The sequence below is a fragment of the Pteronotus mesoamericanus genome, unplaced genomic scaffold (assembly GCF_021234165.1).
Source record: "Pteronotus mesoamericanus isolate MK-2021 breed Mesoamerican mustached bat unplaced genomic scaffold, CSHL_Meso_final scaffold_167, whole genome shotgun sequence".
Taxonomy (NCBI): Eukaryota; Metazoa; Chordata; class Mammalia; order Chiroptera; family Mormoopidae; genus Pteronotus; species Pteronotus mesoamericanus.
Window position 1 is genome coordinate 3,939,524 of NW_026555308.1, and position 12,707 is coordinate 3,952,230.

Consider the following 12,707-nt stretch of genomic DNA (forward strand, 5'->3'; position numbering starts at 1 on the left):
TTGCGTCTGGCCTGTCTTCTCAACAATATGTTTATGAGATTCATCCAAATTGTTCTTTCACTACATTTTGAAGTTATCTTAGAACTATGATATAAAGTGCTCCTAGATCCCCACATGGTAAAAGCTTTACCTTACTTAATACGACTAATTGTTGGCCCTCAGGCACTCTTCATGGGCTCCAAGGGCCACCACTTGGGCCACCACGCCCTCACCTGACTTCTCTCCGCCCCAGTGCGGGACCGACTTGCGGCTGCGCACAGCCAGCCAGCCCTCCCGGGGGAGAGGGGGGCGGGGGCGGGAGGCGGAGAGACACGCGGTCACGTGACTGAAGCCTCCCCGGCAAGATGGCTGCCTCTTCTGTGGCACTGTTGGCGCTGTCCATATGCTTCCCACTGCTGCTGCTGATCGCGTGGAAGCGCTGGCGGCGGGGGCGTACGGCTCAGCACGTGGCCATCGTGGTGCTGGGCGATGTGGGGCGCAGCCCCCGAATGCAGTACCACGCGCTGTCATTGGCTGAGCGTGGCTTCTCCGTGACCCTTCTTGGGTTCTGCAGTGAGTGCTGGGGATCTGGGAAGGAGGCAGCGCTCCCAACTTTGATTACTCCATAGGACCCGGGGGTGCGGGGAGGACACCTCTTTTCTATCTCCTCCTTCGGGCAGTTCTTCGAGATTGGACGAGCCCATTTCTGGTCTGAACCGCTGTTGCTAGGTTTCTGTCCAGTCTCTGGGGGTGCGTCTCTAGATCGAGCGCCTGCCATATGCCAGGACAGTGATAAGCTAAATGAACTCAGTGTTTAGTTTCAGTCTTCCTAGGAAGTGGAAAGACAGGCCGGAACCCACGTGCTTGTGACTCCAGGGCGAGTACTGGTAATGGCACTCCTGAGGCTACCCTTGTCAGGCTGTGTCTGAGGAGGGACAGGCCGCTTGTCTCTGCATTACTCTTATGCAGAGCTCTGCAAGCAGCAGATGTTTTTTCAGTTGCGCCGCATGTCCAGCTTTTTTGCTCCGTGTCTGTTCTTCCATCTTCCACCATGTTAACATCTTTAGATAAAGAGTAGCTCAGTTTCATGTCAGGGAAAAGCAGTAATAACACTCTTTGCCTTGGGTCCCTGTTTAGAGGCTCCTGTCCCAGGGTGAGGGGGCGGAGTGGGTCATTAGAGGGTTCTCCCTGTGGTGGGATAATTCCACTATCCAAGGAATCTAGATCAGTTTGAGGGCCTACTGTGTGCCAGGCATTGTATTATGTAAAGGTGGTTAAGATTCGGGCCCTCCCTCTGGGGTCAGTCTAGTGGAATCTGGACAAGAATTGGCCTCCTTCTCTGTTCTGGCTGTTGAGGAACAGAGCTGTTTGGAAAAATCCGATATTCCAAAATACTCTCCACTGTTTTGCCTGAGCTGGCGGGTCATCTGACTTTAAATTAGATTGTCCTATCTAGTTCATTAAAGGGGACATTCTTTTCAGACTCCAAACCCCACGATGAACTCTTACACAGCAACAGAATTCGGATTGTGCCTTTGACAGAACTTCAGAGACTTGCAGGTAGGATGCAGTCAACTCCAGATTCCTCTGAATTGGGGTGTGTGTGTGTTGGGGCGGGGGGGGGGGCGGTCTGCAAATTGCCAAGAACTCCTTTGGAAGTGACAGCTGTTTTTCTGACTTGCAGTTGGGCCACACGTTCTTCAATATGGAGTCAAAGTTGTATTTCAGGCGGTGCACTTGCTGTGGAAGTTGATGTGCAGGGAACCGGCAACCTACATCTTTCTCCAGGTGTATGTCAGCCCTGCTTCTTTCCATGAGAATCACTGTTAACAGTTTTCTTTCCAGCCTTTAACAATGTACAAGTTGGTAAATAAATTGCATATATATGTGTGCATGTATAAACTTTTAAGAACATGAGTAGGAGCCTATGGTATGTGTCCATTCTACTTATAGTACCCATCTAGTCTATTTTTCTATGTCATTACAGATAAATCTTACACTGTACTTATTATATCTAAGTGTTTTACATGTATTAACTCATTTAATCACTCACAACAATCCTAAGAAGTAGGTTCTTATATTACTTAGATTTTGGAAATGAGGTGACCTACACCCAGAGAAACTCAGTAAGTAGCTCATTGTCACACAGCTAAGAAGGGCTAGACGCAGGATTTGAACCTAAGTAGTCAGCCTGGTTCTAGAGTTAAGCTCTTAACCTCTTCCCTTCACTTTTTAACGTATAGAAGTACCTTCTTTTAATTGGCTGATGTACCCTAATGTATTTATTTAGTCTTATCTTAATAGACACTCAGATTCTTATTTTTTTTACTTTTACAAATAGTGTGGCAAAGAGCATCAGTGAACATATTTGTGTGTGTGTGTGTGTGTGTGTGTGTGTGTGTGTCTTTTTCTTGGGATAAATTCATAGGAATGGAAGTGCTTGTCAAAACTCATGCACTTGAAAATGTTGTGTGCTACTGGAGAGTCCTAGAGTAAGTCTGGGCCAATTTTTCCTCCACCCAAGGGGATGGGATGCCTCTTCCTCCACATTTGCACCACCACTGGCTGTTGTTAGCTGTTTTATTTTCCACATAACTTAATGTACCTCCTTGTTCCATTTTTTGTCTCCTTGATTATTGACGATCTTGGACTTCTCAGGTTGTTTCTTTTGTGTCAGTGATGGTCTGATTTCCTCCTCTTCATTCAAGTCTCTCTTTTTCCCAGAACCCCCCGGGCCTGCCTGCCATTGCTGTCTGCTGGTTTGTGGGCTGCCTCTGTGGGAGCAAGCTCGTCATTGACTGGCACAACTATGGCTACTCCATTATGGGTCTGGTGCATGGCCCCAACCACCACCTTGTTCTACTGGCCAAGTGGTAAGAGTCTGGGAGGATGGTTCAGACACCTTCCCTAAACTATGGTAGGAAGAAGGGTCTGTGCAGAGACTCAGTGAAGCTGGTTCCTTGTATTCTCTGTGAGGTAAGGGCTAGGCTGGGGAATTGGGCTAATGCTGGTTAAAAGTGATGGAAACAGGCCCAAGAAAAGGAGGGTGTCTATTTTTTAAAAAAACCATTTAATTTATTTTTTAGACAGAGGGGAAGAGAGGGAGAAAGAGAAGGAGAGAAGCATTGATTGGCCACTTCTGCATGCACCCCAGCTGGGGACCAGGCTCATGACCCAGGCATATGCCCTGACTGGGAATTGAACCCGTGACATTTTGGTCTGCAGGACGATGCTCAACTCACTGAGCCACACCATTCAGAGCAGGAGGCTGTTGGTTGGCTCATGAAACAGAAAACGCCAGAGAAATGGCTGACTTTGAGTTCAAAAAGGGTGTCATCAGGACCCCTCTCATCTCTCTTTCTTCATTCCCTCTTGGAGTTATTTCCCAGATTCGGGGCGTTCCCCTTGCTTTTAGCCTCATCCTGTCAAGCTCAGTAGAGAGAGTGAGCCTCTGATTGGCACCTGCTTACCTGCCACCCTGTGACCTTCCCACTGACACTGGGAGCTGTAGTATCCCATTGTCTCAGGCTTGGGACAAGTGCTCCACTGCAAGAGCTGGGGTCCAGGTGTACCCAGACCAGATCCCCAAATAAAAACTGGGGCTGCTGCTGGAAGATACGGACATGCAGCGGGTGAGGTAGGGAGAGGGAAGGAGGGCGTGTGGTGGCAGGTTTGACCTGGAGCAGGAAGCGTTGGTCTGTTCTGAGCCTCAGCAGTGTATAACAGCGGCCTCGGTGGGGGCTTGCCACCTCAAGGCGTCAGCTGCGGCCTTTCCCCTGATGGGCCATTCCTTGATGGCAGTAACAGCAATGGGAGCAGCAACATACTGAGCACTTGCTGCTGTATGCCAGGATCAGGCCAAGCCCTTTATCTCATTTAGTCTACATTGCCCCCATTTTACAAGCCAGGAAACTGAGGCTGAGAACCATTGTTTCTTGATACACAGCTAATAAGTGGGAGGACCGAAAGTCAGTCGCAGGCCATCCAGTTATGGAGCTTGTTTTGCATCCTGAGTTAGGAACAAGCCATGGTACACCAACGCTGTTAATCTGGAGTTGCTCCTTCCCCTTTTCCAGTTCGCGTTCAGTTCTGCCCTGTCATCAGGTCGCAAGTCAGTTTGGAGATAATCTGTTGTTAATGCCTCTCTAACATTTGCTAAACTCCCTTGGTAACACGTTGGAAGCATCCTCAGCCTCACTGCCTTTGCAGGGAACAATGGAGTGTGGCTAAAATTTAGTAATGGCAGCTTCATTATGTTTCTTCTTTTTATGGCAAGAGGGACTGCAGTTCCCCTTCTGTAGTGATAAAAGTGATACAATGTAAAGGAAGGCGTGAAAGAAATAATAGCACAGGTGGAACTCAGATAGTACAAACCCTGGTAAGCTGCCTTGCCAGTGACTTGATTTGGGAGAGCCCAGTCTGCAGCCTTTTCTGTATTGGAAGGTTTCAGGTGGAAGGTTATGGTCATGGGCCCTGGCTCAGAACCCCAGGCTGACCAATGATATGTCTTTTCAGGTATGAGAAACTTTGTGGGCGCCTCTCCCACCTGAACCTGTGCGTGACCAATGAGATGCGGGAAGACCTGGCAGAGAACTGGGGCATCAAGTAGGGACCTGGGGGTTGGGGGTAAAGGGTCCCAGCATGGGTGGTCCCAGCTGCAGTGCCTGCTGTGCCTTGTTGGCGAGGCATCTGGAAATATCCGGGGCCTGGGAGATGGGAAGCTGAGGGAGGAGGAGGCTGGAGTTTCTTTCCCAGCCAGTCACATGGCCCAGGCAGTTTTGATGTTAGACCTCTCTGTGCTTCCCTAAGTATTTCTTAACTTGTTATTTTCTGAAATATGAATCCCCCAAGTGCCCTTTTTCCAGATCCTCCTGTTCCTTCTATTCCTTAGGCCATTTTCCACTCCTCCTAGAGCCCCCCAATGATCTCATTGCAGAGCTGTGACTGTCTATGACAAGCCAGCATCTTTCTTTAAAGAGACGCCCTTGGACCTGCAACACCGGCTCTTTATGAAGCTGGGCCGCACCTACTCTGCATTCAGGGCCAGGTAGGTCTCCTGTCTTCCATCCTCTCTTGTGTTTGCTGCTGTCCTGGCTTCTCTCCTGTCTCTTCGCTGCAGACCTGCGAATCCACTAATCCACAGTTTGGCTAACTATGGCTGCAGGCTCACTGCCTGTTCATAAATAAAGTTTTATTGGAATGCAGCATGTTCACTCATTTATGCATTGTCCATGGCTGCTTTCATACCACAACAGCAGAGCTGAGTTTTTGTCAAAGAGATCAAAAGGCCCCCAAAGCCTAAAGTATTTATTCTCTGGCCACTTAAGGAAATCTTTGTCCTGCACAAGGCTGTGGTCATCTTTTCCCTCCTGAGTGCAGGTTCCTGACCCTATGGTGGGGTCTGTGGACCTGTGTGTTCTGTAGGGTATCTCACAGATCTAAGCCCCTTTGAGTAGCTCTTCATACACCAGTTGTTTGCTACTTTCAGTAGCCTGGCAGCCAGTTGGGAGGTCAGAGCATCCTCATCCTAAGATGAGGGAATGATAAGAGTGGTACGCTGGTGAAAGCAGGGGCTGAGTCCGTCTTGTCTGCTGTTGTGACCTAGCAACAGATAGATATTGATAAAGGAAGCAAGGCACAATCTGTGCCCAGGTCTAGGGTAGTAGGGTGAACTTGGTGTTTCTTTTTTTTTTTTTTTTAGATTTTATTTATTTTTAGAGAGAGGGGAAAGGAGGGGTAAAGAGAGGGAGAGAAACGATGTGCAAGAGAAAGAGCGATTGGTTGCGTCTCTCTCCCAATTGAGGACCTGGCCCGCAACCCAGGCACGTGCCCTGACTTGGAATCGAACTGGCAACCTTTCAGACTGCAGGTCGACTCAATCCACTGAGCCACACCAGCCAGGGCAATTTGGTGGTTCTGACATGGCCATACCCTGACCTTGGGGAGCCTCTGGGCCTCACTGTGGTGGGAGACGGCCATCCTGGGGCCTGTGGGCCTGCTCTGTGGCATCTCACAGGCTCTGTCTCTGCTCCTTCAGCCCAGAACCCTTGGACCTGGCCACGGAGAGGTCAGCCTTCACAGAGCAGGATGCCGGAAGCGGGATGGTGACACGTCTTCGTGGGCGGCCGGCTCTGTTGGTCAGCAGCACGAGCTGGACAGGTCTCAGGACCCTTCTGGGCACTTGGGGCTTGTACAAGCATTAGCCTGAACCTGCATTCTCATCCCTGTTAGGCCTGTGTCCCGCATGTATTTGGTGCACCCTAAGGTCCTGATCAGGAAGGGGAGGCCATGGGGCTGGGCAGGGAAGCATCTAGAAACCAGCCATGACAAGTAGCTCTTTTTTCTTGTAGAGGATGAAGATTTCTCCATCTTGCTGGCAGCATTAGAAAGTAGGTGTGTGGCTGTGATCAGGAGCTGGGCTTGTCAGGGGCTGCTGAGCTGTGAGATGCTCACTGAGCCATGTGTGGTGTTCTCTGCAGAGTGTTCCTGCCCCCGGGGCTGCAGGGTGGGCTAGCCTGAGCGCTCGGGTGGTGGACGGGGCGGCTCTGAGTCCCCATTGGGTCATTGAGTGACCAGGCCTTAGATCTGAAGTACCACCTCTGGGAGACTGACCTGTGTCTGGAAGGTGTCCCTCCCCATGCCCCTGTCCCACTCCTTCCCTCACCTGACTAGATGATCCTGCTTATCATGTATGCACTTTCTTAAACAGAGTATGAACAGCTGATCCTGAATGGAGAAAGTTTTCCTTCTCTGGTCTGTGTGATAACAGGTACCACCTGGGACCCTCCATGTTCCTGTATTTAGCTTGGGGGCCGTGGAGAGCAGGGAAGGCACCTGCCTTTCTTGTGCGCTTTTCCTATGTCAGGCACGTAAAGTGCCTTGGTTTAATCTGCATGGCCGCTCTCTAACATAGGATTTTCTATACCCATTTGACAGGGGGAAACTGAGGCTCAGAGGGACCACATGGCAGGGCATGGAGTCTAGATTTGAGCGTCAGCACAACCTCAGAGATACTGAGCTTTTCACTTCTGTAGTGGTTTACAGGCCTTTTTTTTTTTAAAATAGGCCACTGTCTGACATGAAACTGCTTCCAGAGGGGCCCAGTCGGGAGAGCAGTAGAGGGCTGTAGTGGGAGAAAGGTCCTGGGCCAGCTGTCCCACCTTGCGCACACCCCTCCTCCTGGCCCCTGGGCTTCCAGGGCGGCAGGAGCCCCCTGCACATGCCACACCACCTGGGGCACCTGGCCGGGCACAGGGGCAGTCTGTATGAGGAGTTGTGTCTGGCTGGCACCCTGGTGCCCAGCCAGAATTTATTCTGGCCATGTCCACAGCTTGCTGGGTGCAGGTTGCTATGGCCGCAGCGGTCAGGGTGCACACCCCTGGGTGGGGGTTTTTTTCTAGAAGGGGCCGGATGGGGGCTTGATTGCAGCTGTGGAGTGTGGGCCTCCTGCTCACACCTTTGATGGGCTTCTCAGGCCTGGGGCCATGGATGGAGCCAGAGCGGGGCCCAGCACAGTGACTTCTGATTTTCTCTGCAAGGCAAAGGGCCTCTGAAGGAGTATTATAGCCGCCTCATTGACCAGAAACATTTCCAGCACATCCAGGTCTGTACCCCATGGCTGGAGGCTGAGGATTACCCCCTGCTTCTAGGTAAGAACACCAGGCAGGAGGCCTGCAGGGAGAGGGCTGAGGTTTAAAAGGGAATACTTTTGGGCGAGAGGACTTTTTATGAAAATGGCCAGATTATTAATACTGTTAATCAGTTGAGATCATGGCTGGCAAACTTTATGGAAAGGCCCAGCTAGATATCTGGTGCAACAGTGTTTCAATAAGACTTTATTTACAAAGACTGGTGGAAGGCCCAATTTGGCCCACAGGCTGTAGTTGGCAGACACCTAATGCAGTACTGGCCTCTGTTGTGTATTCTTTGTTTTTACAACCCTTTCAAAATTAAAAGCCATTCTTAGCTCAAGGGCCATACACACAAAGGCCTCAGGCTGGGTTGGGCCCTGCCTTGGGCCCTGCTCCAAAAGCCACCTGGGACAGGGACATGCCACCTGCCAGGAACCTGTCAGAGGACCTTTTGGCTGAACTGCAGGAAATGAGGCTGTTTCCTGGAGTGCCAGCTCCTTCCTGCCTGGTGGGCTTGAGAGTTGTTTGCCCATGGGTCCTAAGAGTCCCTCTTAGCTCCCATGCCCTCCATTCAGTCCTGCTCTTTTGTGCAGGCAGAAGGGCTGGGATTGAGCTTGGGCCTGGGTTGGGGCCCACTGTTCTCCAAACGTGGGAGGGCAGTGCAGAGATGACACAGTGAACTGTGCTGGCCCTCCCCTCTCTCTTCCTGTCTTCCCTGCTCTGGGGAGGGAGGAGTTGGCTTGGTACTAGTATGTCCCGAAGGCCTCATCTTCCAGTAGCCAGTAAGCAGTGCTGGGCAGAGCCTGTGGTAGGCACGCATTTCCAGCTAGTATTTAGTGATGTGAAGTTGTTTATTTGGCTTTATTTTCACAGTGACAGCTGGTTTTCTGTGGAGTCTGCTGTGGGTTCTTTTTCTAATTATTGTGATAAAATAATCTATAACAAAGTTTGCCATTATAACTATTTTCCCATTTTTAAGCGTACATACAATTCAGTGGCATGAATTACATTCACGACGTTGCATCGTCATCATCACAGTCTATTTCCAAAACAGTCTCATCAACCCAAGCAGAAACTCTGACCCCATTAAGTATAATTGCAATGGATTCTTTTACAACAAATTGGGGTTAAATAGAAAAAGGGAGTCAGTTTAAATAAAAATGTTAGTGATAGGCAGGTAGTTTTCAGATAGAGCTGAGTGGCCAGGAGCGGACACTGCCGTGTGCCCCGCCCTACGCCAGGCTGCTTGGCCAACTCCAGCCAGTTGTATGTGGGGTGGGGAGTGTTTTCCACTCCTAACTCTCCACCAGAGGTGCCGATCCACAGTCCTTGCAGCTTGTGTGGTCAAAGGGAGCACGGCCAGTGCTCTGACAGCCCCCTCACCCTGCAGGGTCAGCAGACCTGGGCGTGTGCCTGCACAAGTCCTCCAGTGGCCTGGACCTGCCCATGAAGGTGGTGGACATGTTTGGATGCTGCCTGCCTGTGTGTGCTGTGAACTTCCGGTGGTAGGAGTGGAAACTGAATCTTCCCAGAGTTAGGAGTTAGGTTCTCAAACCAGCATCTGGGGGGACCCAGTGTGGTCAGAGCTGCCCCTTAGAAATGCGCCATCTCCTGATCCATGAAGCTCAGCCAGGTGGCCCTGGGGAGTAGGAGTCCTCTTGGGTGGGCCGAGTCCTGCTGTAGGTGTTGGCTTCCACTTAGAGCTCATGTTGAATGAGAACTTCGTGTCCTAAATACTCAACTTGGGGCTTGTGCGCCAAGTAGTAGCTGGAATTGCCCACAGTTTACATGATTTTATTTATATCTCTGTCCCTTTTGTCTAATTTACTTGGACTCAAATCAGTTAGATGAGTGTAATTCTCTGTCTCCACTCTTCCTGGTGAAGATGAGCATTTGGAGAGGGCAGTGTTAGAAGAGGCACTAGGAACAGTGCCCCTTCATGGGCTGAGGGGCCAGCCTCTGAACAGGAAATCAGGATATTAGACCCTCGCGTGAGCTGAGCTCTGCAAGCTGCGCTACCCAGAAAAGTCATCCTTAATGTGCTGAGTCTACCTCCATTTGCCTTTTACCTTGTTTCTCTGCTGTGTGATTAAGGAGAAAAAAAAAAAAAAAGATGCAGAACGCACTGAGCATATTCTCACTGGAAAGAGCCTAGAGCAGAAAAGGTCCAGATCCCCATTCACTGCCCTTCTGTCCTCAAGTTGGTTTGGGTTTTTGATGTGTATCTTCCCAGGCCTATTTTCTATTCAGATGTCAAATCTAAGAACAGATTCACTGGGCCAAGACTGACTGTTCCTAACCCCTAGCCTAGCCTGTGGGTGGGGAGTAGTGGTGTCGGGGTCCGGGTGGGCACCATGGGGTTCTAGTTTCTTCTCCAGGCAGCTCTAAGTCCTCTCTCGATCGTCTCTGCAGCTTACATGAGCTTGTGAAACATGAGGAAAATGGCCTGGTCTTCAAGGACTCAGAAGAACTGGCAGCTCAGCTGCAGGTAGCCACATCTGCCCCCATGCCAGGGCTTGCGGGGTTTGGAGGCTGCCACTGAGCCACACTCCCGGACTCCTTGCTCCTGCAGCCTAGTGGCAATGGGCCTGTGCTGGGTCTGGGTGAAAGGCAACAGGAGGGAGCAGTGGTCCCAGAGGCTGGGCCTCAGTGGACTCGGGGGAATTAAGGTCTCCGCCACCTGCTGTCTGGTTTGGGGAGCTTCCACCATGCAGATGGTGGTGCACAGGTGAACTGTTGTGTGTCACTTAGGGAGTGACTGGATATTGGGAGGGAGAGTGAGGAGTGAAGGGAGCTTCCTAAACCAGCCTTGCAAGGTGGGAGTCTTCAAAGGATACTTATTTCTTATTACAAAAAGTAATATATCAGTATTTTTGACAGTTGAGATCATGGCTGGCAAACTTTCTGGAAAGGCCCAGCTAGATATCTGGTGCGACCGTGTTTCAGTAAGACTTTATTTACAAAGACAGTTGGAAGGCTGAAATTTGGCCCACAGGCTGTAGTTTGCAGACACCTGACTTAGTTTAGCAAAACTGGAAAGAACGCGGACATTGCCTTGTCCCCAGCCCATGGGCTGGATGGTGCTGGGCAGAGACTGAGGGGTGGATGCCCTTGGTGGAAGGAGCAGCACAGCAGAGGCAGGGGCTACTGCAGGTCACAGTGTATGGATGGGTAACACTGCAGCGTGGCCGAGCTGTCAAGTAGGAGCAGAGCAGGAGATGGAGCGTGGCTGGGGTGTGAGGGCTCTAGAATGTTTGGTGAGGGAGGGGGCTTGTGAGGTCAGGGATGCTGGGGTCAGAGATGTTTGAGACCAGTTCTACAGCCTGAGGGTGGAAGCCGGGCTGGCTGGCACAGGGAGGCCACTGGAGGCTCCGGGACCCTGTTCGTGGTAGTGCGGCCACAGAGGGAGGGTTTCAGAATCACTCACCTGGCAGCTGGTGTTTGGGGGTGTGCCAAGGGCCCAGGTTGCTGAGAAGGAGGGTGAGGAGAAAGTGATGAGGGAAGTTTTGGTCTTTTTCTTCTAGATGCTTTTCTCAAAGTTTCCTGATCCTTCTGGCAAACTGAACCAGTTCCGGAAGAACCTCCGGGAATCTAAGCAGCTTCGCTGGGATGAGAACTGGAAACAGACAGTTCTCCCTTTGCTTATGGACACATGACTCCTTGGTCCAAAGACTGAACTCCCCTGAGCATGTGCTGGTGCTGAATGTCATGAAAAGGGAGACCCTGATGCTGATGTCGACTCCTCTTGGCTCTGCTACCAGAAACCTGGCTCACTTCCCTCCTCCAGCCTCCTTCAGCAGCTGCCCAGTCCCTGGGCAAACTGTTTATAGCAGCGCCTCCCAGTGGACAATAGTTGAAAGGACAGAAGCAGGTGCCACCCATGGAATGAAGTTATTTTATTTCCCCGCGTTCCTTTAAACTTCTCAAGAGGCAAATTCTGGCAGTTTCACATTTTGGTCAATTAAAAAAAAAAAATCCTGTGGTTATTTATAAGTTGCCAGTCTCAAGTTAGGACAGGTTGGTGAGGGCAGTAAGAAAGTTTTCATTTAATTGGTGCTGGTCTAGATGGCTTCCCACCGCTGCGAACAGTCAGTTGCACCTCTGTGGGAGATGGGCTTTTCTCAGGCTGGCTGCTCTCTCTGAGCCTCCAGTTTGGGGAGGTCCACTCCACACAGAATCTGTTGGAAGTCCCATCACTAACTATAGTCATCATTTTTTTTTTTTTTTGAGGATGATTTGTTTAAACACCTCCAGAGAGCCAGTCTGTGGGCCTGTGTTCACACAGCAGACTGTCGTATGCATTGGGCTGTCACAGTCAGCAACATTAACACATGTCAGAAATGGAGAAATCTCAAACCAAAGGGCCAAAAATGGAATTTTCAGTAAGATGGGGAAGGTTGTCTACCATGTTAAGTGCTTGTTCCCAGTGTAAGTTGTCAAGGAAATCTATGAAAAAACCATTTCACTGCTCTTCATGCTTTATCAAAGGTAAAAGAGTTGGGGTGATTGGGACGGTGGAGGGGAGAGGATTTGTTGTTACGGACTCCTTTACAGAGCACTGCGGTACGAGTCCCACCTCTTAAAGTCGGGAGAGGAGGTATTGACCTCAGACTTCGTGAGGGAGCACCCGCAGGACTACAGGTGAAGCTAACGTGACCTTTGTAGTACAGGGGATGCAGTGCTCTGGCACATCCAAAGAGCTAGACGTAGATTTACCAGACAAGCTGTCAATGTTGGGATTAGAATGAAGTTATTTTAATGACCAGGAACTTGTGGACTAGGAAACTGGTTCAGCCTGGTTGTTTCTTTGGAGGCCCAGGTCACCTCTCTCTTTTCCTCTCCTTTGAGTCTTTTCTTTCCCCCCATTTATTACTTTTTGTTATTTGCCTGTGGCCTATTCAGCATCACTTTGCCCCTGTCTTTGTCTCCTGATAGGTGCCTTTCTCAGCATCTGCTCTCTTGTGTCCTGAATATTGTCCAGGTTGGGGGAAACATACTTGATTTATGTGTTTTTACTTGCACAAATGGAATGCTTATCGCTGAGCCAAAATTTTCATTTCTGATTTATGATGATTTGCTTACAAACCAGAACTGCTG

At 50.2% G+C, this 12,707-nt stretch overlaps 1 protein-coding gene across 1 annotated transcript; it reads left to right on the plus strand.

The window, feature by feature from the left end:
- The first annotated feature begins 329 nt into the window (after positions 1–329).
- On the plus strand, positions 330–12,572 carry ALG1 (ALG1 chitobiosyldiphosphodolichol beta-mannosyltransferase). The gene is made up of 13 exons (XM_054589555.1): positions 330–552; positions 1,462–1,539; positions 1,664–1,767; positions 2,704–2,852; positions 4,495–4,584; positions 4,916–5,026; positions 6,017–6,138; positions 6,330–6,368; positions 6,689–6,748; positions 7,518–7,628; positions 9,001–9,115; positions 10,023–10,098; positions 11,135–12,572. The coding sequence occupies exons 1-13, from the start codon at positions 345–347 to the stop codon at positions 11,264–11,266; spliced, it is 1,395 nt and encodes a 464-aa protein (XP_054445530.1). The 5' UTR covers positions 330–344; the 3' UTR covers positions 11,267–12,572.
- The last annotated feature ends 135 nt before the right edge of the window (positions 12,573–12,707 follow it).

Excerpts from the sequence above, each read along its gene's own strand:
- ALG1 (XM_054589555.1), top strand. The coding sequence starts at position 345 with ATGGCTGCCTCTTCTGTGGCACTGTTGGCGCTGTCCATATGCTTCCCA. Across the intron at positions 6,369-6,688 it reads CTTGCTGGCAGCATTAGAAA|AGTATGAACAGCTGATCCTG; the intron begins GTAGGTGTGTGG and ends TTTCTTAAACAG. Across the intron at positions 9,116-10,022 it reads TGTGCTGTGAACTTCCGGTG|CTTACATGAGCTTGTGAAAC; the intron begins GTAGGAGTGGAA and ends TCGTCTCTGCAG.